Genomic DNA, 27186 nt, shown 5'->3' with positions numbered 1-27186 from the left:
ACCTCTGAGAGCCACCACATCCATGCACACCAGAATTTCTTAACTACAACCTATTATATATGCCACAATTACAGGCACCTTGGGAAGACGTGCTTGCAATTGATCGAATAACGTTCCAAGGAATGTTGCAGGTGAACTGGAACTCTTACTTCCTGTGAGAAATAGGGTTATTGGTTGAGGGGGGTTAAACCCTTCTCAAGCAACAACTACAATTGCCTTCCGAGAGAACCCCAAGGAGTCACTAAATTAACCTTTGCATTACCCACACTTAGTTTGACACAAAATCAGTTAGGCTTAACTGAGTGCTCAAATAGGAAGAGCATGCATGTTACCTTACTTTGTTTGTATACGAGAGGTCCTTCACACGTCCATGTGGAAAAAAAACACTTTTAGCTTTTCTTAAAAGACCCATCACAAACTAACCTAATAGGTGGCATGCTTCATCACTGGCACCCGAGACACCTAGCACATAAAAGGTGAGCTACGACGCCTGATGACAGCGGAGTGGGGTATTTTGGTATCTCAAGTGAAGAAAAGGTGAATTAAAATAGCTTCCAGGTTACCAACCAGTGAGGTATGTTTAGTAGTAGTAACCTTGGACAAAGATTAAAAGCGGTGGTGGATGTGCCCCTAGAAGGCAACAAACTCTCATATCCTCAGTTTCAGCTAGAATGTCTAAAACCACAAAAGGTCAGTATGGCGTTCTTCAGGACCAAGGCATGCAACAATATCACAGCTCGTAACTTATGGCTGTCTGTGTTTACTCAATTTGAGAAAATATATATATCATGAAACTTTGGGAAGTTGTGGAGTACACTCCCGTGAAGGTTTCTGTCAAAAAAAGGGGCCCTCATAATCTTTCGAATACTGAAATAGACAGTGAATTTGCAAGCATCGTCGACAGTTATGACCCCCAAACGGAAATCAATTGGACAATCTACATCAGAAGCACAAAAGAACAAGCATTTACAATGCAATGGTTTCGCCTTTGTTAAAGTTAGAGCTATTGGCATTGCTCTTGACATTATTTTTATTTATGTATTTTTTAACATAAATAAATGGCATTGTCATTTACAATGCCACTAGCTTTATCTCTCGCAAATGACACACACAGAACCCCCCCCACACACACAGCCACACAAAGCTCCCCACACACACAGCCGCACAAAGCTCCCCACACACACAGCCGCACAAAGCTCCCCACACACACAGCCACACAAAGCTCCCCACACACACAGCCACACAAAGCTCCCCACACACACAGCCACACAAACCTCCCCACATTAAAATGTGTTTTATTGGAATACAAATAGCTTAATTAAATCCCTCCTTCAGAAACAAAAAGAGTAGTTTTGGGTTCAAAAAGTATAAAACGAGCGTCTTCGCTAATTTCCATACTGCGCACTTAAAATATTCCCAGGTGAGTGACAAGAGAAGGCTAGCCCGGCTCGGAAAAGGGCACAGAGCCCCCAATTCTGCCACGGACTCAAAAACAGAACCCGAGCCCACGAGCGTCTGCCCAACTAGATCCGAAACCCTATGGTCTAGTATAATAAAGAGTAGTTTCAGGCTTTTTTTAGGATTATTGAAGGAGTAAAGCTCAATTACATGTTCCTCTGCCCACAGAGGCACGCCAATGAAAGAATGAAACTCACAAGAAAACCTCACAGTCTTCTAATGATTGCAACTTATTTACACTTAAAGGTCTTTAAATGATACGCTGCACCTTCCCCACAATAAAAAATATACACACATATATAGTTTGACAAGCATACGGGGCCTTCAAAGGGGACGTGCAGTGAAGGGAAGAAAGTAAACAGTTTTGTTTACCTTCTCCTGCATCAGTGACAATCACCACAAATAGACATTCTAAAATATTGCTGTTTGATGACGTCTGCTTGGATTTTTGCGGCATATTGTGACAACACTGATTGTACTGACCCATATAAAAGCCAACAAATCTCTTTAATACCTTGATATACAGGGTTGGCTACCTGTCTTAGGGACTACCACTGCATTATGCTCGCAGGAAGTAGGTGGGGAAATGAGGCATGAGAAATGTGTATGGTAGGCAATGAAGAAAACCCCATCTACAAATGCACAGTCCTTTTCCTTTGTTCCAGTGGTTGGACATTGTTCGTTGTACCCCCCGCACTGACTCTTGACAAACTGTTTCTTGTTCGCCCCGCGCACAATTCCCAAGGGTCTCACTGTTGGATTCTGGGAAATGAAGTCCCTCTACACAACGGGACTCAACGCAGGTGTGGAAATTGGCTGAAAGGGGGAGGAGCGTACCTGCTCCAACAAGGCACAGGCACAGATTAACTGAAAAGCAATGCGAACTATCAAAAGCACTACGAGGACACTGCAGGCACACACACAGACAGACGGACCACGGACACTGCAGGCAGGCAGGCAGCCGATCACCGCAGGCACACAGATAGACGGACATTGCAATCAGACAGATGGACACTGCAGGCGCACAGACAGCGGGACACTACAGGCACACAGACAGATGGACACTACAGGCACACAGACAGACGGACACTACAGGCACACAGACAGACGGACACTACAGGCACACAGACAGACGGACACTACAGGCACACAGACAGATGGACACTACAGGCACACAGACAGACGGACACTACAGGCACACAGACAGATGGACACTACAGGCACACAGACAGATGGACACTACAGGCACACAGACAGGCACCCAACACGGAGCAATGCCGGGTGGGCACCGGCCTCCAATAATTAAATAAAAACGGGGTGGCACCCGTAAATAAAAATATAACAAGCGGGAGGGGGCGGGAAAGGAGAGGAGAGACGCTGACGACGGAAGGCGGGTGCCGGCACATTAAAACGGAAAAGAACTCGCAGGCGCCGATCTCCAGAACGAGAGATGAAATACAGTTGTATTTGAAATGTTCAGTATATTTATGTCACCTCGAAACTTATTCTGAAAGCTCCCAACGGGACCACAATGCCGCTTTATGTAGAACATTGAAGTAACTTCTTAAGAGAAATTGAAACCTTGGTAGCGACACCTTTCCTGCCTCGCGTCACTGTTCCTGCAGATTCACTGTGGCGCAGAGTTAAATGTTCATGCAGTATGTGGCACGCATCAATTTGCAGAGGTCCCCGATAGTTCAAATATCTATGCAAATAGCCGAGACGGTTCAGAATTGCGACATGTGAAAACACGTGTGAGTATATCAAAATGCCATCCGATTTATCGGGCGAGTGGTTTAACGAAACAAACCATATATAACATAATGTGTCAAGAGAATGATGGCAGAGTCACGCGAACGCCTAACTAAAAGTAGTCGCCATTTAAACCATGCGCGACTCACCGCCTCTCGACCTCGAAAGAGTGACTGAACCAAGCTCCGGGGCACTGTCCCTGTCGGGCAGCCCACAGTGGGAGGCGAACTCACGAAACCAAGGTGCCGAGCCAAGGACAACAGGGGGACAGACCAAACCCCAGAGGTAAACACTGCAGCCACCTCACTCGGTGAATGCCTTGACGGAGATCACATTCCCAAAGCTCTTGTGTTTCAACAGAGGCCCTGTGGCACTAGTCAGACAGGGCAGCAACAACCATTGTGAACACATCAATCCGCCAGACAGCCCCCCGCGTCCCCACCGAGACTCGAACCCGGCTCACGAGCTCCCCCCATAACCAACACCAAACCCCAACCACCATGACAACAGTCTGCATGCCTTAAGTTTACACAAAACAACCTGTATCACAAATGGAAAAGCAGCATGTCGACCAGGGCACAGACGGACACCTTCACTCTAATCAGGCACGGAGAAATCAATAACGCAATGCCGCGCATCCCCACTGAGACTCAAACCTGGATCCCCAGATCCGCGGACGACCGCCCCGACTGCCAGGCCACACTCTCCCCAAAAACCAACCCCAATTGGAGGTACACACTGCACACGCAAATGAAAGGTGTCGTGAGAGGCAGTGGCCACTCCGTCCACGGTACAGAACAAATTCAGTCATCAAAACGATAGCGGTCCTCCATAAGCACAACGCGCAGAAACCGGTCGTCATAAAAACACATCGCCATTGTACATTTCCTGTACAAGGCCCCCCGTGACCGTCCGTGGACAAATCCAATCTCAGCTCGTCGTACTAAATGCACCATGGTCTCCCTCCAAATGCCGACACCCTCTCACACACGACAACGCTCGCAGACAACAAGACCAATGCAGAAAAGACACCCAAAGCCTGGCTCTCCTCACAAGGCTCGAGTCCCTGCCACTCCCGCGGGGGACGGTGCCCCACCGGCTGGCGCCCCCAGTGGCCACCGGGGTGAGTCCAGCCTCGGCCGCTCCACCTTGAATGCACGTCAACGGCGTCACAGATTCACAGCCAGCTCCGCACCGCAACCTCGCTGCGCAGCCAACTCCACAACATCAGAGCCTCCCGAGCCACGGCAAAGCACCCCCACGACCCAGGCATGCATCACCCCGATGAACACGGCCCGACCATCATCCCGTGTGCGCTCCCTCTCGGCGCCCCAGGCCACACAAAATGCCGCTCATTTCCGCTCTTTGCCTCCACCGCTCTATGCCCCTCTACCACCAAAACGCCCGCAAGCGGGCTCACGAACCAGCACTCACCGCCAAACACGTCGAAGGGTAAAAACCCCGACGCAAGACCAACGTGGCAGCATACACAGGACGACCAAAACAGCAACGGGCGGGAGGGGGCGGGAAAGGAGAGGAGAGACGCTGCCGACGGAAGGCGGGTGCCGGCAATGCCGGACCAGACACGGGGGCGTTCCCGGCGTCCCGTGACGTCGGCAAAAGCCAAAGAATGTCGGGAACGCCCCCGTGTCTGGTCCGGCATTGACGGACAGGCCCCTCGTCCAATGGCAAGGCTCCGTTTACGGAGCCAGCCAATCAAGGACGAGGGCCGAACCAAGCCACACTATGGAACTCAACAGGATTTCGCCTGCGCCGAAAGGATGCGCAGAGCGCATCCTTCGGCGAGGCGAAACCTAAAAAAGGCATTACGAGCTTCAGAAACAGACGAGCAACGGGAAGCAAGATTAGAAGCTGTTTGAATACAAACTGCTCAAGCCTTTAATGCTGTTCGAATACAAACTGCTCAAGCCCGTAATTCTCAAACAAACGAGCAAAGAAATCAAGATTAAAAGCCGATCGAGTATGCACTGCTCAAGCCTGTTTTTCTCAAACGAACAAGCAACGAGAATCGAGATTTGAAACAGATCAATTACGCACTGCTCCAGCCCGCTCGAATGAAACAGGAGAGCAACCAGAATCAAGATATGAAGCCAAACGAGGACGCACTGCTCAAGCCAAACTTAGAAATATTTTCAAAAATAAAATGAATAAGTTTCAATAACAATGACACAATGTACATTTAATGTTATAACGAGTTTCCTTGAATTTCCTTTCTTCTGAGATCACAGCAACGCGCGACGGGTAAGCTAGTATTAAATATAAGAAACGAGAAAGACGTGTTCTTTGGTAGCTTAAACATTCAAGGGACCATGGGCATAGCACTCCAAGCAGGCTTACGTCATGAATAAAGCTCCTAGAGTGATAGAAACTCCATTCTGTCACAAGCACGCAATTTAACACTTTTCAAAGTTTTTGGGGCACTTAGTGATTCATCCCCTACACAGAAATTATCCGATTATCTAAACTCCTTCTTGGACAAAATAAAGAAAACACAAGACACCATCCCCTCTTGTTCATTAGACACGAAAATTGCACAAGAAAATAAAAATCCACCTCCATCTCAACTTTCCCACATTAGCAAAGAGCATCTAGCGAAACTAGTAATAAAAGTGAAATCTGGTTCCCTTATCACTTTTTATCGAAGTCGATCCGGAGCGCTTCGATCCTCATCCGAACCCGATGGCGGAAAAAAAACAATCTAAGGATGGAGCCGATGTCCATGCGCACCAGCACCCAAAGGAGGAGTCACCAGTCTCGGGACCACAAAAGACTTCTCCAAGAGAAAAACAAGTGCAATCATTCGAGCCCAACACCAGATGGCGATCTATTCATAAATGTACCATCTGCAGCCCATATGCCTCGAACATGGTTTTATATAAGAATGTGTCAGAAGTGTAACCTGGGCAAACAAGCAATGGTCGAGAAAGCGAAAGTAATGGCCAGTGATGCGGAGGAAGAGATAAGAAAGGCAGATGGCGGGCTGCGCACGTGCAGGCAAGCTTGAGGCCAGGAAAAGCATGTGGGTAACACTTTCAAAACCCCCTTACTAAAAGTCGAGCAAGCAAAAATAATTGTACTTCCTTCTCAGACACAGTCTTATCACTACTGAATCTATCTCTCACGCAAGGTTGTGTTCCCAAAGGATTCAAAGAAGCAGTAATAATTTCGCTACAAAAAAACAAGCATTTGCAATGCAATAGGTCTAACATTTACTCAAGTTTAAGCTATTGGCATTGTAATTTTAAAACCAATACATAAATAAAAGGCATTGCCATTTACAATGCCAACAGCTCAAACATGCATAAATGTGAGACCTATTGCATTGCAAATGCTTCTTTCAAGTTGGGTGAGCTGCGTGTCTCATTGCGCGCGGCAGCCATTATTTAGCATTCAAATAAAAAAATACAAATACAACAACCTCTTCTGCTTTCTTAACATATTTCCGACATTAGGCAATGGGAACCGCTTTGGTGGCTACGGCCTGCCTCCTTGACATCTGTCTATCCGGCAAAAATGTCACTCGTGTGCTGAAAGACGCTGCGAGAGTGCAGTCATTTTCGTGTACTTTTGTGCAGCAAAAAAAAAAAGTCAGTATAAACAGACTTTTCTGTGGGTACTTACACAAAACAAATAAAAGAAAAATGGGGGGAATCCTAAGGTGTCAATACCATCACCTTTTCAACATCTGAATATCACAACTGCATGCCACGAGTTTTAATCCAGACTGGGTTGAGTCGGCCTTTCATCCTTCGGAGGTCGGTGAGCCTTTCATGGCAGCAAACTAACAGCATAGGATAAACTGGAGGCGGCACAATATTGGGACTGCCAGGAATGGCGTCACCAAATACAGGAGGTCAGATTATTGCCAAAATGGAGGGTCTCGGGGCAAGACAAGCAGAGCATGGAGTAGGATATGTGGGTCCATTGCTCCGGCGCTGGGCCGTATTTTCCCTGCTCCGGGCGGCTATTGATGACAGATCATCATCGCGTAAAGCTGACAGCGACTGTAGGCCTTGTGGAGTAGTGGGAGCCTGTATTTAACCCCTTCCATGCTGATGCGTCGGTTGAGCTGTGCTGATGACGGAACCGTTCTGTCATGACTTTGCCCGCGCAAGGCGGAGTCAGCACAGGCGGGGAATACGCCCCGCACGCAAGGGGTTAAAGACCAAAGAGGGACCGCGTTGCAAGATGAAGGGGCCCATCGGATTGTAGAGGTCCAGCTGTGGTGATTGCCACCAGAACAGCCAAATTTGGGCGGCGGTGCATTTTCCTTCGTTAGGGGACGGGGCACTCTGTGCCAGGGGCTGCGACCTTTGGTGCCTACAAAAATGAATGTGCCCATGTGTAACATAACTCATGCTTATGTAAAGTCCTCTAATTCCTTCTAGTCTGGTTCGTGCTATATAAATCCACCCAAAAAAAGTCAGTATAAACTGACTTTTCTGTGGGTTTTTACATGAAACGAATAAAAACCAAGTTGAGCCCCAAACCCCCGTCAGACTGCGGACCCTTCCTCGGACTCCAAGAACCCATCAGTTCAGCGTTGTGAAGTGCGAGAACACGGTTGACGCAACTGAAGTTCAACTCCAGCTGGCACCTTTACGGCGGCTGGGTTCGCCAGGCGAGACCTAAAAGCTGGAGAGGATTCACAGCTGCTGAATAATTACAGACCAATTTCCCTTCTCCAATACCCAGCCAAAATTTTATATGCACACTTAGCAAAACACCCATGCTAATTCTTAGAAGAGACCAATTATCTTGACCCCAATCAGGCAGGTTTTCGTCCTTCTCATTCAACTGAATCGGTCATTCTCTCAGTGGTGGATGACATGAGAAGCAGGGTGCATGAAGGCAGCACTCCGGCATTGGTCCTATTAGATCTATCCGCAGCATTTGAAACCATGGATCATAGGATTCTGACTGATTAAATCGCAGCAGGCTTTAAAGGGACTGTATTACACTGGATTAAAACCTTTCCCAAGGACCGCACCTAATCAGTTCGCCTTTTTCCTTACTGCTCATCCAAAGTTTGTATAAACTGAGGAGGACCCGAATGGTCTAAAGGTCCAGAGATTCAAAAATAAAAGGCTAGGAGGGATACATTTTTCCGTTCTAGGTCCTCAGGTCACAAACACATTCCCTACAGCAATCGGACTAGCAGAACATTATGTGCGCTTCAGAAGGATGCTGAAAACATGACTTTTCTCACAAGCATATACCTAAATACTTGACGGCTCACTCACCCAGCACCAAGAGACCTATTGGTGAACGTGCGCTATACAAATGGCCTGTAACTTAACATCCAATTTTCTCAAACACACCGAGAGCGCATCCAACGTTATACTTAGTTTCCCTGCCTGTGACATTTGACCCATAAAAAATACCTCTTCTCGAATTACAAGATAAACTTTGAGAAGGCAATACGTTTACTGCATGTAATCTTCTGTCTCATGCTGTAGCAGAGCTTCTATCCACTTATCAACTCCTTTGCTGTCCCAGAAGAGTTAAATGCACAAATGGAATAACTTGGCTATCTAATTGGATAACACTAATACTCATAGCCCTGGGACTCCAGTGGTAAGAGAGGATGCATCACAGAAAATATCCGGTAGCGTCTGGCTATCGCAGGGCTCAAAGAAAAGCATTTACACTATGCAAAGCCAGAGGGCGTAGGAAATAAAAAAAGGCAGTGCAAGAAAGAATTTAAGTCACACATTGGAACGGGAGAAAGGTGAAGGAAACTGGGTGATTAAAACAAGCAATGTACCCACAGAAGCTAAGGAGATATGTGAATTACTATTGCTGAGACAAGTAAGGAGAGGAGTGAGTAGATTTAAGAGAGTTGATTAAGATATAACATGTTGTGCTCCTAGGAGAAGGCAGATTCTGAAAGGTGTTCAAAGTATATAAAAAAAGAAGAGATGTAGGTAAAAGGTAAAGCCAAAATGTAATTTTAGTTTCAATGCTCCATTTTTAATTTCAAACTCCCTAAAGTAAGTTTTCTTTCATCCTGGGGAGAAGAAACTGCCCTGAACCTACCAATAGTCCAACAAGCATTTGCAATGCAATAGGTCTCGCATTAGGAAAGTTTGAGCTATTGGTCTTGTAAATGACTTTTTTTATTTATGTGTTGTTTTTGAAAATAGCTAAATTAATAGCTTTGTCATTTACAATGCCAATAGCTCTAACTTTCTCAAATGTGACACCTATAGCATTTGTAATGCAACATGTTTTGTATTTACGTGACATATATGTATTGATATTACAAAGAACAATGGCTTTTAATTTTTTTAAAGCATTAATGCTTAAATAAAAGTGATTGTAATTTATAATGGCAATAGCTTAAACTTTTGTAAATAACTTTAGTGAAGATTATGTTCAGTGTATTTTATTGTGACGAAAATCCAAGAACAGAATTGAAATTAACATTTTGTGACATTTATAATAAAGCTTGAAACATTGAGAGAACACATTTGAACCAATGATGCTGTGGTTGCGCTGAGTGATGCCGTGGTTGCGCTGAGTGATGCCGTGGTTGCGCTGAGTGGTGCCGTGGTTGCGCTGAGTGGTGCCGTGGTTGCGCTGAGTGGTGCCGTGGTTGCGCTGAGTGGTGCCGTGGTTGCGCTGAGTGGTGCCGTGGTTGCGCTGAGTGGTGCCGTGGTTGCGCTGAGTGGTGCCGTGGTTGCGCTGAGTGGTGCCGTGGTTGCGCTGAGTGGTGCCGTGGTTGCGCTGAGTGGTGCCGTGGTTGCGCTGAGTGGTGCCGTGGTTGCGCTGAGTGGTGCTGTGGTGGCGCTGAGTGGTGCTGTGGTGGCGCTGTGGTGGTGCTGTGGTAGTGCTGTGGTGGTGCCTGTCAAAAGCTGTGGTGGGAGAGCTTGTTCATGGTAAATAGGACCATGCACTTCATGATTTTGGTAGTCCTACGAAGGAGAAAGACACATGTGTGAGCTAAAAAGTGGCAGAAGTTGCCCACAGCGCGACTAACTAAAGCGTCAATCCTTAAAGTGCACAGAGAAGCCCTTATCTTGTCACTAGCCAACTGTTTTGCCCATTAGCTCTGGTAAACGTTTGACATTCCAGCTAACAGGCCCGTCTGGAGATTTGTCTATGAGGATCGGCCACAGGTTTCCCTGCTCTCATTTGCATTCCCCACAGTTGTGAACTAGGGACGTCCACACTCTCATTAGCAATTTGCTGCAGAACAAACACATGTCACCATGGGCCTTATTTAGGTTTCCAAAATAAAGATGGTGCATGAAGGCAGGCAAGGAGCCATGCCGTGGACACTATATCCGTGAGTCATTGAATCATGGTGCGGGCCTGCAAGCAATGTTCTAGTAGGGCCTACTGCTGCTTCTGCTGGGCCTCTTCCTGCTTGGAGTGTGCTGCTGTCTGTACAACTAGCGTGGCTTCTTTATTGTTAAGGTCACCCTTGTTAACCATGCCTTGTCATTTGCCTCCTCCACACTCATCTAGTGAGGAGCTGAATGCCTCATATGTACCTCTCTTTTGTTCTGGTGGTGAACATGGTCTTCTTGTTTCTTTACTTTTCTCTCTATACATATTAAATATACAACATGCCCAATACGTTTTGGCCTTTGTGAAGTACCTACAGACAATCTTGTGAAGCACTTTGTTTAAGAGTGCTGTAAGAAGCAAAATAAATTAGATCCAGAAGACGAAATGCCAATCCTATAAGGCATTACTTTAAATGCATGTTAGGTAAACCAGAGAAATCAAGGCTCAAGAGGGAGAGCCAATAGGGGTCTCCCACTAGTTAAGCCATAGTGATGGGCAAAGAATACGTGTTGCGGGCTAGCATAAACAAGCATTATAGCAAAATAGGATGGCTGAAGAAATTGAGAGACTTGGTTCTTAACTTGGGTCTAAGGGATGCTTGGGAGTCACAAACGCCGCCACCAAAGGAAGTGATTATAAAGTTATATTGGGATTGGGTTCAGAGTAATGCACTGATGGTCATGGATGGGGGGTTCACTCACTGACCAATTTCTGTTAATTAAATGGGTGAAAAAATTGGAACCCTTCCTTGACCTGATAACCAAACCTTTAGATCGAGCGTTATATCTTAAATTGAGATATGGGACGCTTCCGGTGCATGACTTCACGGCGAGGTGGTCGAACTCTGCTGCCGCCCAGTATTCGTGCCCTGGATGTGCAGCACCAAAGGAATCTGTGGCCCACCTATTTTTTGCCTGCCCCGCTTACAAAGTGGCGCGGAAATTCTGGCTGAAACCTGTGTGTAGGGAATTGGGGCTGAGGTGCCATAGCCAGGCGCTACGTATACTCTCTACTGACTCTTCTTCCTCCACCATGATTTGCGGGGTGGCAAAATTCCTGGGCAGTGCGTGGGTGACGCGCTCCCGTCTACTGAAATTGCACACGGGGGGATCGACGGTCTGACGCTTGAAGCAGCCTGTAGCAAACTAGTGACTGCGGTGCATTCCTTCCTTTTTATCCGTACTTTTTAAAGTTTTACAGGTGAATTAAAATGTTTATGTATATGTATGCTTTTATGGTGATCAAATTGCCGAATAAAGATATTTACTACAAGTAATTTAAAAAATGCATTAAAAACGCAATAGGTCTCGCCTTTTATTAAGTTAAAGCCATTTGATTTGCTATACAAAACCATTAGCAAAGCAAATGACTAACTTAAACAAAAGGCGAGAACTGTTGCATTTTCAATGCTTGTTTTTAGAACCTCCATTTAGATGCATTGGTTGCCCAGTAATGTTGAATCTGGACAGGATCCAATAGGAAAGGAAGAAGAGTGGGCTTGATGAAGGGCAAGGATAACATTTAGGGGCTGCAAGCGAAAAAGGAAAGTCGACCGACCACCAGCTTCAGGGATTTACAGACATGCAGAAATAAGCTGACATATGTGTAGGGAAATCAATTTTCAAAGGATACAGTCCCAAGCGAGTTCCGACGTCAAAGATAAACCTTGCTCCCTCTCTACGATACCTTGCTTCTGTAGCCGGTTCAAGGCCCTCTAGCTGTGAGGGAGTATGTGCCAGGTCTTTCTTATCCCAGTACCAACAAGGCTTAGCATGATCCAGGTTACCAGTATGTACAGATGGGCTGGAATTTTCTTTGTTTTCCTTCATTGACTGAAGACGATAGGTCTTTGTTCAATAGATGATGAACCAGTCTACTGAAAAGCTGAAAGAAAAAAAATAGCATCAGACATCTTTATAAGAGTTATTTTGCAGAAAGACATTGTGACTATAGGTAGGAGTAACTCCTACCTGACCAATTAGGAAAATGAAGTTAATGAGTAGAGTTGCAAGATCTTTTTTGGCCACCCTCTCAAAAAACCTTAATACTGTGGGGGGTCCGAAAAAGAGGATGGAAGACTCACGCACAACCTAGGTCGCTTGCTTCATCATCGGGCTGCTCCTCCTTCACCATTCATCAATTTATGGTGTGATGAGGCTCCGCAAATAGATTACATAGAGGGAGATCTTTTGTAATGAAATGAAGATTTAAAAAATACCTCGAGTGACACATCAAAATTTAACTGTTGTCTAGGTTAACATTAAAAACACATTTACTGACCAGAAAGGGACTGGGGCTTTTAGCCCGACTTCCTAAGCTCCTGGATGGTTGAGTATACTTCCTCTAGGAGTGGGCAGAGTATGGTCTCTGAATAAGATTCGGTATTAACCTGTATCAGGTTGATGTGATGGCCCGTCTTGGGTAAAACTCACGTCCTGAAGTGCACTGGTTGAAGACCTATTACTTTCCAAAAAGACGCCCGAGCCATCACCACTCCTCACCTTTGAGGGCCAGACACACTTTCCTGATAGGATCAACCTAATATTGATCCAGGGTAATACACACGTATTGTATCGTAGTGTTATGTGCATTAATCTTATCATCACATACAACATTCACAAATGAAAATGGACTAATCATGAGGTATTTTTTTAATTCATACTTTGATTCATTACAAGAGATCTACCTTCAAGTGCTCCTTACTAAGAGCTCCTTCTCCCGTCAAATAATTAAGCAACCTAGGTTGGAGTTGGACGTGTGTGTCCTTTGTTTTTTAGGACACACCATGGTTGTCAGGGTTTTTTGAACGGGTGGCTGAAAATGGCCTTGCAACAAACCCGAGTAACACCAATGTCCTAATTGGAAAGCTAGTAGTGACTCCTACCTATATATTCATAGCATCTTTGTGGTACTTAGAGCAAAAGGTGGAGACTACACCGTATCTTGCCTTCCCCTCCACATTTCTTTAAAACTAATCTTGGAGTCACAGAACGGTAGCACTTTAAAAATGTTAGACTTCTAGCACAATCAATTCAAGCACACGCACATTTTAACAATCCAATAATATATACTCTACTGGTGGGGAGTATTTAGAAGGTGATCCCAATGAAACCCTATACATTGGAGAAGGAAGTCTACATTTGTTAATTAAACAAAGATTTTTAGGCATGAATTGGTACTTTGGTGTTTCAAGTATGCATGAATGAAGCTTAGGTGCCAAGTAAGGATTAAACTGATGCCTTGGAAATTAATTATAAAACAGAAAACAGAAGGACAGAAAAAGTATTCACACTTAAATATTAGCAGTTTTGTTATAAAGTCTACAATTTAATCGTATTGTTGGCTCTATCAAACAGACTCAAATAATATAAATAGTGTTTCTATATTTCCATTAACTATTCTGCAAAGAAAACATTACGGAACTAAATCTATTAATTATATCTCCATACATTGTAATTTTGCGCGTTGGCATAGAATATTTCAGACTTAAATACAAATGTTCGATACTCAAGAAGAGAAAATCACAGAAACAGACAGGGATGCAAAACCATATGACACTGTTTAATTTGTGATGGCATGTTTCCATGCCATTTCAGGACTATATCTCATGGTGAAATGGTGGATGTTGATGCATCTAACAACAAAGGGAAAGAACCACCATCATCTGTGACTAAAAAGCATACAAGACTGGTAACATAATTTTGGCCATTAACCACACCACAGACTGTTTGAGGCAACTAGTAAATCATGATCAGAATGGTACTGTGTTTTACATGCAGGTACACTGCTCAATACAAATAGCATTATTGCTGAATACTGAGGTGGATATAAGAGGAAAGTTGATAGGCAAAAATAAAAGAATACAAATTGGCAGGTGCTTTTCTCTTTTTTCCAGGTAAAATAGTAACAATTAATCATCAGAGGTAATTTTAATGGCAAGCAAAGAGGGGTTCAAATGTAGAACGGGGTAGAGGGTGGGGGTAAACTAACTACGATACAAGGCCAGTGTCAATGCACCAAATTACAGATAATCCAAACACGTCAGAAACTGGGCTTTATGAATGTAGTATGGTAGAACTGCAACACACTTGCACTTCTATAATGGTTTACTGTAGCAAGTGCAAACTGTATGAGAGGGTATATCAGCATTTGAAGTACCAGAAATTAGACCAGGGAAAACCTTCAATCTCAGATTTGAATCACCTGTGCAGCACCCACAAATTATCTACAGTACACCTGCGGCAACCTCCAATACTTATCCTAAAGAAGTACTTACTAGAAGCCGCTGCTGCAAATGTGATGGAGTTTAGACAGTAAAAGGAGACCAGAGCTGCAGGTTGCTGCCACGGACAGTAGGTGGCAGTACTGAAGAAGATGTCTGTTGGTGATGTGTAGTAAGAGTCTTTGATTGTGTTTACTGGCAGAAGATAGCAAGGTTTGTGTGAAAGAACTCCACTTCCTTGTCCCAATAGCTTACACCTGTCAAGAAACAAGACCGCAGAATTGACAAAAAAAACAATAAATTACAGCATTAGCTATCTTTTTAAGAGTTACCTTCCACAAAGATATTGTGACTGTATGTAGGAGTAACTACTACCCATTCAATTAGGGCAATGGAGCTAATCAGTAAAGAATAGAAAGATATTTTCTGGCAAACCACTCAAAAACCCCAATAGTGTGTGTTGTCCTCAAAAAAAGGATGCAAGCCATAACCCACAACCTAAGCTGCTTTTTACATCATCGGGCTGCTCCTCCTTCACCACTACTTAATTTACAGTGTGAAGAGGCTCCAAGTATGGAGCACCAATCTGGAGATCTTTTGCAATAAACAGGAGAGTGAGTTTAAAAAGGCATCTCAAGCTACAAATCAAAATGTATTAATGTCGTCTACAGTAAAATTAAAAACAAGAAATAAAACAAAACAAAAAGTTGGGCATATAGATATTATTAGGGGCGATAATTTGTCCAGCAGCAGATCAAATATATTTTGTCGCAACCTCGTCTACATTCCTAAACAGCAAAAGAACAAACATTTAGATCAGCAGCTCAGCCTGCTGGTGTTACTTATTCAGCAACCTTGCACATCAGCGAGGACATCACATGATAAAGACATGCAAAGTTACAAAGTGATGCAAAAGACCGACTTACAGAAAAAATAGACCTCCAACGTAAACTGACTAGATGAAAATGATGACTGGGATAATTATTTAACAAATGTGAGGATGTACAGCTTCTATCACAGACTAATGATGCAGGTACGTTAAACTGAGGCAACCTAACGCTCAAACCCCAATGGGGGGGGGGGCATGGCTGCACACGAGGTGAGGTCCGCAAGCCCGATCCACTTACCTCCTCCAACGGACACAAAATCGGATTGGAAAGGGTCCGAAGCTGCTCCTGATGTAGTCCGGTAGCAGCAGCCCCACCTGCGACAAATCCAGCTGCCCCGGCGGCGACAGGGAGACGTGACTCTCTGCGGCCTTCACTCCGCCCAAGGCCAGGGCCCACAGTCGTTGATACGCCGGAGGAAGACATGAGGGGTGGAGCTTCCGGTTTTGCGGCACACACCTCCTCTGCAAGAACATTGCCTGCAGTGTGACTCAGAATTGCGCTGACGCCCCGGGGGTAGCGGCACAGCTCGGCGAGCAAACTGCGCGCCATCTTGGCCCATGGGCCAATACTTGAAGTGGGGTTACAGCCCAGCTGGGGGAACCCAACAGGCCGCATGGTGATCCCCTGGTCAGGTGGCGGGGAGTACCCAGTGGGCTGACCCTCAGCCTTACTATCCCGTGGTTGGCTTACCTGGAGGACGCACCATGTCGACCCAGAAAAGAGGACGGGGCACAAACCAGACTAAATTGGATAAGTTCGCACTGCGAAAATGGCACGAAGAGGGCGCCAACTCGCAGGGGCCAGCAGTGGAGAAAGACGAAGCAAGTTTAAAAGATATCATGGCAGCCAGCACCAAAGTTCACCAATCACTAGAATCAAGTATTGATTCACTAACTTCCAAAGTTTCACTGGTGAGGGCGGATCTACGCAAACTGAGTGGTCGTGTCCAGGATGTGGAGGAGACAACCCATACACTGAAATCAGAATCCTCCACCAACACGTGAAAGTGTTGAATGACACGTCCGAAACGCTGGAAACAAAATTGGACGAATATGAAGGGCGATCTAAAAGCAATAACAGGCGTATAATAGGTGTTCCTGAGCGTGCGGAGGGCCCTGCCACCGATTTGTTTGTGGAGGACCTTATATTGAAACATCTTCAACCCAGAGACTTGTCCAATTGTTTCTCTGTGGAGAGGGAGCATCGAGTTCCAGGTGGGAGACAAAGACCGCCCCCCCATTACCCATTCTTGCACGCATCTTTTACTTTCAGGATTGCGACATAATACTACAAAGAACACGCCTGGCCCCTCCCGTCCAATTCGAAAACAGCGCCATTTTATTCTTTCCAGATTTCACCCTAAACGTGCAAAAACAAAAAGGTGCAAATTTCTTGAAGTAAAAAAAATGCTCAGAGAGCAAGACGTCAAATACGGATGGTAAAACCTGTTTTTTCTCCAGCCCTGAGGATACATGGGAGTGGCTGGGAGGATGGCGCACGGTGGATCATTCCGGCCACTCAGGCAAACAATCCAATCGTCTGGTTAATAAGCAAACTGGCTCTGAATTGAACGCAAGTGGAACTCCAAGCACATCCAACAATTCAGGCGGGGGCAACTAGCGTGTCACTGCCGCTGCTTAGCTCTGCAATTCAGCCACAGACCTCAGTGCTGAGCTTAGACAAGCGTGTTCCTGAAAGCTACCAAACACTACCGGACGTAAAGTTTAAACTGTTAAATATATATACCAGATCACTTTGATGAAGCAGAGAGGGGGTGGGGTGGGTTTGAAGTCCTAGTTCGCCTTTGCTGCTAGGTTTTTTTTGGTGATGGGGGTGGGGGGGGGGGGGGGGATAGACAGGTGCTCTGCATGTTGGACTGTCGGGTTGGTCCTAAACCGTCAGGCAGCGGCATGCCGGGGGGGGGGGGGTTATGGGAGGTTTTTTTCTAAATACCAGAGTTGAACATTGGGTCATAAATGCCATTTGGGGATTATGTTTTTTGTTAGTTTGAGTGTGCGAAAGCGCTTTCTTCAGTCACTTGCAGTCAAGCATACAGGTGGTATTTCACACAGCCGTGACAGCAAATAAGCCAACCTCTATCCACTCCGATGACCTGCCTCATGTAGCTCCCCCCCCGATGCCTGCCCCCCCCCCTTAGACTGCTGTCCTGAAATGTAAACTGCTTGGGAGACAAACAGAAAAGAGGAATAGTCCTCCAATTTCTCAAGCGTCATAATCCTGACGTGGTGTCATCTGATGGGAAATACATGTAAGGCGTTAAATAAATGGGGTTATACACGGACTGCCCATGCCGGCTTTACAGCGGGCTCTAGGGGGACAGGGATCCTCATACTCAAGAACTTCCTCTTCATTTGGGGCAATTCATACTCTGATTCACGGGGTAGAATGGCAGCCATTACGGGCACATGGGAGGTCATACCACTCAGACTGCGGTTGGTTTATGTTCCTCCAACTCTGCAAAAAGTCACCCTCCCGGAACTAAGCAAAATAATACTTGACCTGCCCAAGGGAGACTTGATATTAGGTGGGGATCTCAATATGGTAGTATGCAACACACGCGACTGCTACCCTCCGAGACAAACCATAAATCTGGTTGTTGCTCCACCCTAGCGGAATACCTGTCGGCCAAGGGCCTAGCAGATGTTTGGAGAACTCAAAACAAAATAATTCACACTTCACATTCCACTCACGGATGGACTATATACTGGCCTGGCCAGACCAACTGTCCTCCTTCCACAATGCTAAGCAGTTGGCGTGGAGAATATCCAATCACTCTCACCGTGTGTCACATTTCACTCGGGGGAACACCGGTCGGTAGGGCCTGGATTACTTTGCATCCCAATATCTTAAAATTCCACATATTCAGGAAGGACTTACTCCGTACAACAAAATTCCACTTCAAAGAAAATGAAGGCTTCGTTAACTCTACACAAACACTAAGGGAAGCCTACAAAACTTATCAAGGGGCAAGCATTATCCCTGACAGAAGGTTATAAAAGATAAACAGGACACAATTACACAAATAGAGAAACAGATCAGAGATTTGGAAACAAAAAACAGGCCTCAGTAGGGATCGTGCACTTACTAGAACTTAATCAACAAGAGTAAAAGAACTTGGTACAGAAGTGGCGAAAAGTAATCGATTGGCAATATACCACTGACTATATGAAACAGGAGGCAAAGCCGGGAGACTACTAGCATGATTGAACAGGAGGAAAAAGCAGACAGATGGGTTACACGGCTTATGAACGACGAAATTATTAAAAACCCACGAGTTATAGCGGAACTATTTGCACAAAATGTTTCCAATCTGTATTCCCCCTCGTCCACCACAAACCTTAATGACTCTAAAGAATTGCTTTTGGATATGCAACTACGGATGTATGACGGTACGACGCGGGCTATTACCACACTTACTGTTACAACGCGTGTTTTACAACGCAAGTCGTTACCACGACTTGCGCTGTAGGGTGCAGACTTAGGAATAGTTTAATTTACTATTCCAACACCAGTCCCCGTGGATAGTAGGGAAAGTGTTGGAATAGTAAATTAACTATTCCTTGTCCTTGAGCGCCCTCCAGCGCAAGTCGTAGTTACGACTTGCGTTGTAAGAGACGCGTCGTAATGGTAGCGCGGGGTAACATCTACGTCGTAAAGGATGTTCCTCTGCAACTACCATCGCTGTCATTAGAAGAAGCCAAAACACTTGAGAGTGAACTCACGGACGAAGAAATTATAGGAGTGAATAACACTACTAGGTCCGTGAAAACTATGGGTTCCAGTGGTCTCCCAATGGAACTATTCAAAATGACTGCATCGACAAGCGCTCCTCACATACGTAAGATGTATCAAGATAGCAAAATACAGGGAAGCCTCTCAAATGATCAGAGACTAGCCATAATCGTAGTCATCCATAAACAGGGCATGGAGGCCGAACTGTGTAGCTCATATCGCCTTATATTGTTACATTACGCTGAAGTAAAGATTCTAGCCAAAGTACTAGCTAATAGATTACTACCACTCATTACGCAACTGGTACACCCAGATCAGTCATGCTCATGCTGTGTAGAAACACGGCCCTAAACCTCAGACGCCAGCACGGTGTTCTCAGCAGAAGTTGGTTTATAGAAGAAGAGGTAGTAATAAATTTCGATAGAGGCGCAGATGGCGTTTGACACCATTGAGGGGCCCTATCTCTGCGCGGGACTGGAACGTCTGCATTTTGGACCCCAGTATATTGCATGGATTCAACTGCTTTACCCCAAGCCTTTGGCACAAGTAGTGGTAAATTGGCACATATCAACTACCTTCTCCCCCAATAGAGGAACCCGGCAGAGATGTTCCTTGTCCCCCCCCCCCCCGATCTTCGCATTAATGCTTGAGCCACTGGAGGCCTGGATAAGAAACAACCCCGATTTGTGGTCTTAAATGGAAAATGGAGAGGGAGGATAAAATCTCACTACGCCGATAATAGAGGGAATTATGGCTTCCAATCCAATCCCGCCTACAGGCACCACACATCAAATGGCGACTCTCTGGCATAAAGAAACTAGGGTAGCTGCACAAATTGACGTAATCAACACCATTGTGGGATGCGGAGTGCCTGGGTGGCCTGAGCCGATGTCTTGGATTCGACAAATGGGATTAAGTTGGCATTTCAAGAGTTGGGGATTTATTGTTAAAGTGCAACGTAAAACCTTTTATTAAACTATGAGAGTATTATAAGATGGCTGCATCCGAGACATTCAGATATCTCCAGAGCTGCAACGCTCTTAAAGCAGCCATCCCATGGGGTACGGTTCTCCCAGAGGCTAATCCACTGGAGGACAAGCTCCGAAACGACCACATAGACACCAAGCCGATCTCTATGGTATATAAAAAATACTCAATAAAAAGCCAAACCCTTCTCAGACCCTACGCACAAAATGGCAGAACAACATAGGAATAATGGAAGATAAGGACTGGCAGGAGGCGTTGGCATCGTCAATGGAAGTGGCCATATCCGCAAAGCTCAGACTAATCCAACTGAAGTTGAAGGTTCGCCACAGAGCATACTTTCACATGTTACTCTGGTAAAAATGAAGGAGCAGGCACACCAGAGTTGTAACATAAAATGCAGACAAGAAGGCACATTCTATCATATAATATGGGACTGTCCCATTATCCAGAAGTATTAGCGAGCCGTGGGGCGACAACTTCAGTTGGTCTGTGGGAAAGCACTCCAGCATACGCCATAGCAATGTCTCCTGAACAGATGGAGTCAAACAGACCTTAGTAGGAAACAACAAATGTTGGTAACTTTGGGCTTTGCTAATGCAAAGCTCAACAGTGCACGAAAATGAGGAATCGGAGATCCGCCTACCCTGGAAAGGGACATGGATTGGTCGACAATTGCAGAAAAAACATTTATGAACACAGAGCTTGCCCTTAAAAATTGACACAGATCTGGGGGGGCTGGAACACAGAGGCCCAATCTGCACTCCGGTAGTGCCCAGACAACAGCTTAGGGTGGGGGGAAATCGAAGATTTTGAATAAGAACATTTTGCAGGTGACTGCTTTAAGATGTAACCTGCGGCTGTGTGTATGCTAACATATCATAAAGCTGCAGGGTTTACTCGATTGCTGGTATGAGACTTCTTCTTTCAAATAAAAATACTTTTTTAAAAACCCTACTGGGATGGAGCAAGACTACTTTGGGAAACGGCTACCAGTGATCAAAGCAGATTGTTTTCCTGTTCCTCAAAGGTCTGAACAAGAAAAGGAAGACAATTAGCAAATGAGGTAGACCAGGAAGAATGCATGAAGGGCATCCTGCAAAACTCACAAGGGATAAAATCCCTTGTGCAACAGATTACTGTAACAGTAGTAAGATGCTGACTTGTGGAAGCTAAGCAAATTATAACCTTCAGTTCCACTAAGTGAGTTACACCCAGGTCGAGTCAGACCAGGTTGGGAATTTCTGATATGGAACTTTAGCAAAGTTGACAGCATATACTTTACAACATTATTAAGTATGTGCTGAAGTTCACAGTACCCTTTGAGGTTATGCACATGCAGCCAACCCAGGAGGGGTTTGCAGCCACCTGCGAGTAGCTCTAAGCCAGCCTGACAGGTATACAGCAACGGTGCTCCATTCTCTGGCTGGACAGTGTCAGCTGCCGGTGTTGTATTCCATGGGACATATTGCAGCTGAACTAACTGCTTTCAACAGGATAAGTGCTTTGAATCATCCATTATTGAGCACAAAAGCGTCACAACCATAGCACTAACATACTGTAGTGCACCTGTAAACAAAGCCCATGAATGTCTGACAGAATGACCCTTAGTTTCTGGTGCCAAGAAGCAGCACACATTGTCTATGTCTGCAGCATGTGTTCATGCTAGTCACTAGCACCTGCTTTCTCACTGGCAACAGTTAAGTTTCCAATCAGAACAAGAGTTCAGAGGTTCTAGTAGAACAGTTATCAGGCCTATAATTCCACAGGGTGCATTTCCAAAGAATTACAACTGAGAACATGGTGTAATAGTATTTCCCTTTTACCGGTTGGTTGAATCCTGGGACAGTTTCTGCAGCCAAACAGCAGGGACAGGAATGAGTACCGCAGAACACTCAGTGCTTGCTTGGGGGAAGACAGGCTGCAAGCCAGATAGAGCACAGCAGTGACATTCTGAGCGTAGTAGCAGTCATTGGACAGAGAGGTCGGTGTCAGCAAGTGCAACGAACCTTTGACATATGTACTGATTGCAAGAACAAGAATAATCATTAAAAACACCCCCTCTCCCCTGCTCATCTCCAGGCAAATGTACAAGGGAAACACACAGCCCTTCTCAGACCCAGGCCAGATGAGGCTGCAGCACTTAATGGGGTCTGCAAAACTTACTAAATGTCAATTTGTAGCATTAAAGGATCTGTGCATCCGTCACAGCATAAAATAAGCCCATGGTCATCATAAATCATAATCTCTGCGATCGCTTTGCGACTGGGCACTTGGTACATCAGGCTTTTATCAGGAGTACATTAATTGTAATAATACAATACTTCGTTTTGAAAACCTCTTTCTTCAGGAGGTACAACCAGTAGGGCGATCTCACTGCTGAAGGCAGAAATGTATGGTGTAGAGCACGCATGTCAAAGGAACTGTCCTTCACTCCCAAAAGAAACTGTGCTTTTAATATTAAAGTGAAACAAGGGAAACCCTGCATGCAGAACACAATTTTTTATCTTTCAGAGGGTGGACAGGGACTCTGTTCTACCTGCTCTATGCATGCAACCCTTCCCTGGTACACACTCCTCCCCGCCACATGCAATGCCTTCCAATTTTGCTGTTCTATTTTAAATAAAAGTTATATAGATTTAAATACGCCACACACGTCACGGCAGGAGCACAGCCAGCAGCAAATTCATGTGAAACGGTACTGGCACAATTACACGTCCTCTAAGATGCAGGGTGCTCTGCGAATACCTTTGTCCAGTAGACAACAGTTTCTGTGCTGGGATCATTGACCACACTTACAAGGTCAATACAAATCAAGACTACAGTACCGGGTATCAGATAGTAGTTAGGACTAAGCTGTAACAATGTTAATGCTGAGCCAACCCTACTGCGTTCCAACATTATGCATTTATGTTACGAATGCTATGTGACCATATGCAAGTTGCAAGTACTCTGATGAATGTGATATGGTTATATATTAGGTACCCAATAAAAAAAAAAAATTTAAAGACTACAGAACCCGAAATGCTGTGTTGCTGGATATAAAGCCATAGGTGCCTCATTACATATAACAGGCTCATATGCTGTGTAAAAATATTTGTGAGTGAATCAATGAAATAACAAAATGCATAGCCCTGCAACCACTTCCATATATCAGCATAACTACTCAACTTTTTGAACATCCACCACTGACCTCTGTCGAGATCTCCCACTTCACAATCCTGAACCCTACTTAACCGCCACAACTCACCATCATTCATGCGGTTTGCATTTCCTTGTCCAAGTGCCCATGTCCCTTTCCCAATGCCAGCACCACCCTGCCCTTGCTCCCATGTATTCCTGTGGACCCCATGGCTGTGACTCCATACCAAAAAGCAGGTCTCTTCCTGGTTGGTGTACCTAACTCTGTGTCCGTTTCTTCCTGGCATCGTTTACAAGAATTCATATCTCTCTGTCCCTGAATCTGTGTACCTACTCCAGATTCCATGTGTTTTGCCGCAGTGCCCATGTCTAATTTGTTTCCTTTCCCAATAGTTTTGTCTCTGTTTCCAAATACTGATGGATTCCCTCAAGGTGCATGTGTGTCCATAGCCCAAGGATCTGCTCATGTGACCCAGTGTCCTGATCTGCATATCCCAGAGCGGTCTCTCCATTCATAGGGCCTGAGTCTCCCTGGCTACTGTGTGTGCGAATGCCTATCCTGGTATTGATGCACCCGTAGCCCAGTGGGCCTGTATTCATGTCACAGTGTCTGTGTCTTGTTGGACCATTGTCCAGGACTGTTTCCCTCTCCAAGCAATTCCACCTTCTTATCCTTTAGTCCGTGGCTCACTATCACATTACTGCATTCTTGTCCTGGTGCCTACATTAACCTGATCCAGTGTCAGTTTCTTCCTCCACTCTAGTCTGTGACCAGCTATGCTACTGTGTACGTTTTACTGTGTCCACGTATCCTATCCCTGAGCTCATGTTTCCGACCCAGTTTCAATGAATCCCTGTCTCAATGTCTGTTGCCCATTGACAGTGGCCATGTCACCATGCTTGAATGTCTCAGTCACCTAGTCTGAACCTGTAGTTCTTTCTAAAGGAGTTTAACCCATGAGAATGAATGGATTAGAGTTTTACTGTAGAATTCATTAATATCATTGCAATCAATATAAATAGTAATGAAAAACATAGACAATATATTTGCAAAAAATATGTAAAATTACGGCTACCGAGATTGGCCCTAAAAACCAATCACCTTCCTCACATATACTGGAGGCAGCTTCAATTTGTTTTACAAGTAATCAACACAAGTTTTAAAAAGACACCAGTCATTGGGGGCTTTGTGTCAGATAAGCAGATCCTTACTGCTTCCTGACATGACCAAATGTTTAAAAGTAGGAACTGTGTTTTTAATAAAATCTTCTTTCGGTGATCAAGGATTTACAGACGTAAGATATGAATCTGGGGCTCCTTTTGCTAATTGCCCAACTGGCATCTAGTATTTGTATCACAATTTAAATTGCCATATCGGTAGACTTTAAATGGATTTAAAAGAATATGTATCTAATTGGCATGCACTTTTGTAGTAAACTGATGATTAAAGAATAGTTGTCTTTCATTACCTGTGCATGAGCGGCTTAACAGCCGTTAAAGTTTTCTTTTCCTTGGTTTATATAAATCTTCATGAAAAGAAAGTCTGGCTTGTTCCATTGATACTTGCCTAACCTGCGGGGCTGACCAGGTTTTCTCCCCGATGTCTCCAAATGGTAGATTTTTTTAAGGCTTAATACAAATAGTGGCACAATAGATTTTTCCCTTCATAAGGTTTTTCCACATTACTCCCTTCATGGATTGAACCGGAGTTGCTTTCATGTAGGACAAATAATTTGTCTGAAGAAGGAAAACCTGGCATCAAAGTTAGAAATACAGTTGCACTTGTGCTTTTTATGTGGAGTCTGTAAGATGGGAGAGTCTGTACATCTGGCATTGAGCGACGTCTGTCCAACCTATTAACTTCTAATGAAAGACAATCATGCTGTATATAATAGTCACTAGGAAAATGCCTGCCACTACACAAAGCATTGGTAGAATAGGACAAAAGACCTTGTTAAAGAACAGCGTGATTGCAACTTTTATGACAGGGGCCTTGGCTTTCAACATCTCTAACTCCATTGTCAATCCATCCCTTTGTTGTAAACTCATTCCCAAATATTTATAGTTTTTAACTCATTTTAGCTGCTTAACCGCGGCTGCAATTTCGCCGCAGTGCGGCGGTTTAGCGGAGTGGACGGGGCCGCGTCGGCCAATGGACGTGCGCAACACTACAGAGGTAGTGCTTGCGACGGCCGTTGGCCGACAAACACATGGAAGGGGTTAGGGGGATATTGTCGAACTGCCAATGGCCTTTTTTCAAGCTTTTCCTCATAACTACTATTTTTCTTTTTTCTTTATTGATTCTTAGGCTATTTTCAAGCCAACATTTATGTAGAGGGAGCAGAGCTTTATGTAGAGGGAGCAGAGCTTTATGTAGACCAGAGGTCTCCAAAGTTTTGATGTTGAGACCCCCCTGTCAAGATATTTTAGGCGTAAGGACCCCTCATGCCAAACTTTCTAGCACAAGGTACTCCTCATCATTTACAACTATTGACAATCATAAATTTCCCCAATTACCACAGCAAATCATTTTTACAAGGGGGAAACAATATTAAAAAGCTTTTAGTAACCCAAAAATTAGTGAGAGTGAGGGCGTAGTCAAAAGTGTGGCTAAACACAACGGGCAGCATTTATGAGTAATTGGTGTAGGGGAGTGCCGCAAGTCTTCTTACTGTGCTGCCCTACGCCAATGTGAAAAGGCAGGAATGCACCGTATTTATGAAATATGGTACATTCCTGTCCTTTCACTCTGGGTTGAAGCACGAATTGCTGCCTACCACCATCATAGGCAGGATTGTTTTTGTGCAGGAATGGGCATGTGCTACAGAATGCAGCACGTGTGCTACAGATTGCGGCACACATGGAAAGAGGAGAAAAAATGTGGAGAAACTATAACATTTCTCCTTGTTACGCCTGCTGTGGGACGGCGTAAGGTTTTGGTGCTGCCACAGGTCCACATGATTTCGTAAATCTGGGGCAGCATCAAAATCCATGTGTGTTGCGTGGGAAAATCCACCGATATGCCCACAGAACGCCTCCTGGATGCAGAGTAAGGCAACACGTAAGGCCATGCAAACTCACGCGGGTGACTTTCATCGCCTCAGATATGATTCAGAATCTTGTGCTGCCAGAGCTTGAAAAAAAAGTGATGTCCTGACAGCGCAACCCTCTCATAATTAAACCTCAATTATTTTGTTTGTTTTTTAGGCCTTTCCCCAACAGGTAGCTACATATAAAATTGTGTGTAGCTTAAATGAAGGAAAAACATTTTTAAGTTGGTACTCAGTGGGAAATGTACTTGCACATTATGAAATGTCTAAGTTAATGCACTGCAGGGGTCTGTGTGTAATGCAAAAACCGCAGTTGATCGACAGAATGCAGAACAATGTCATACATTCACCCGAGTACAGAGATCTGGGCCTAAATCCATCGTTTTTTTGCACTCCACCCCACCCCAGTTCAGACATGGCCATATGCAAAATCATATATTCCAACAAAGGGAGAGTCAAGGACACTCTCTTAGTCCCCGGTTAAATGTATTTCAACAAGAAAATACCTCTCTTTTCTTGTTGAAATACATATGCAAAATCAGCCTTGACCCTGTGCCTCATAGGAACAGTCCAGCCCGAACTGCCAAGCCATGTCTTTCCTGGACCCGAATCAAGCATC

At 44.9% G+C, this 27186-nt stretch overlaps 1 protein-coding gene across 2 annotated transcripts in view; it reads right to left on the bottom strand.

Annotated features, from left to right (window-relative positions):
• CCNK (cyclin K) overlaps nt 1–27186 on the bottom strand; it is a 482638-nt gene that overhangs the window by 452159 nt on the left and 3293 nt on the right. For both annotated transcript variants that reach the window (XM_086937756.1, XM_086937757.1), the window contains exons 2-3: nt 14804–15006; nt 12160–12411 (exon numbers count right to left, since the gene is read on the bottom strand). In XM_086937756.1, coding sequence (XP_086793882.1) covers nt 12160–12356 — 197 coding nt within the window. In that variant the 5' untranslated portion in view covers nt 12357–12411; nt 14804–15006. The remainder of the gene's footprint in view (nt 1–12159; nt 12412–14803; nt 15007–27186) is intronic.

This window comes from Lissotriton vulgaris, chromosome 9 (assembly GCF_964263255.1).
Source record: "Lissotriton vulgaris chromosome 9, aLisVul1.2, whole genome shotgun sequence".
Lineage (NCBI taxonomy): Eukaryota > Metazoa > Chordata > Amphibia > Caudata > Salamandridae > Lissotriton > Lissotriton vulgaris.
This window is presented reverse-complemented; position numbering and strand designations above follow the sequence as displayed.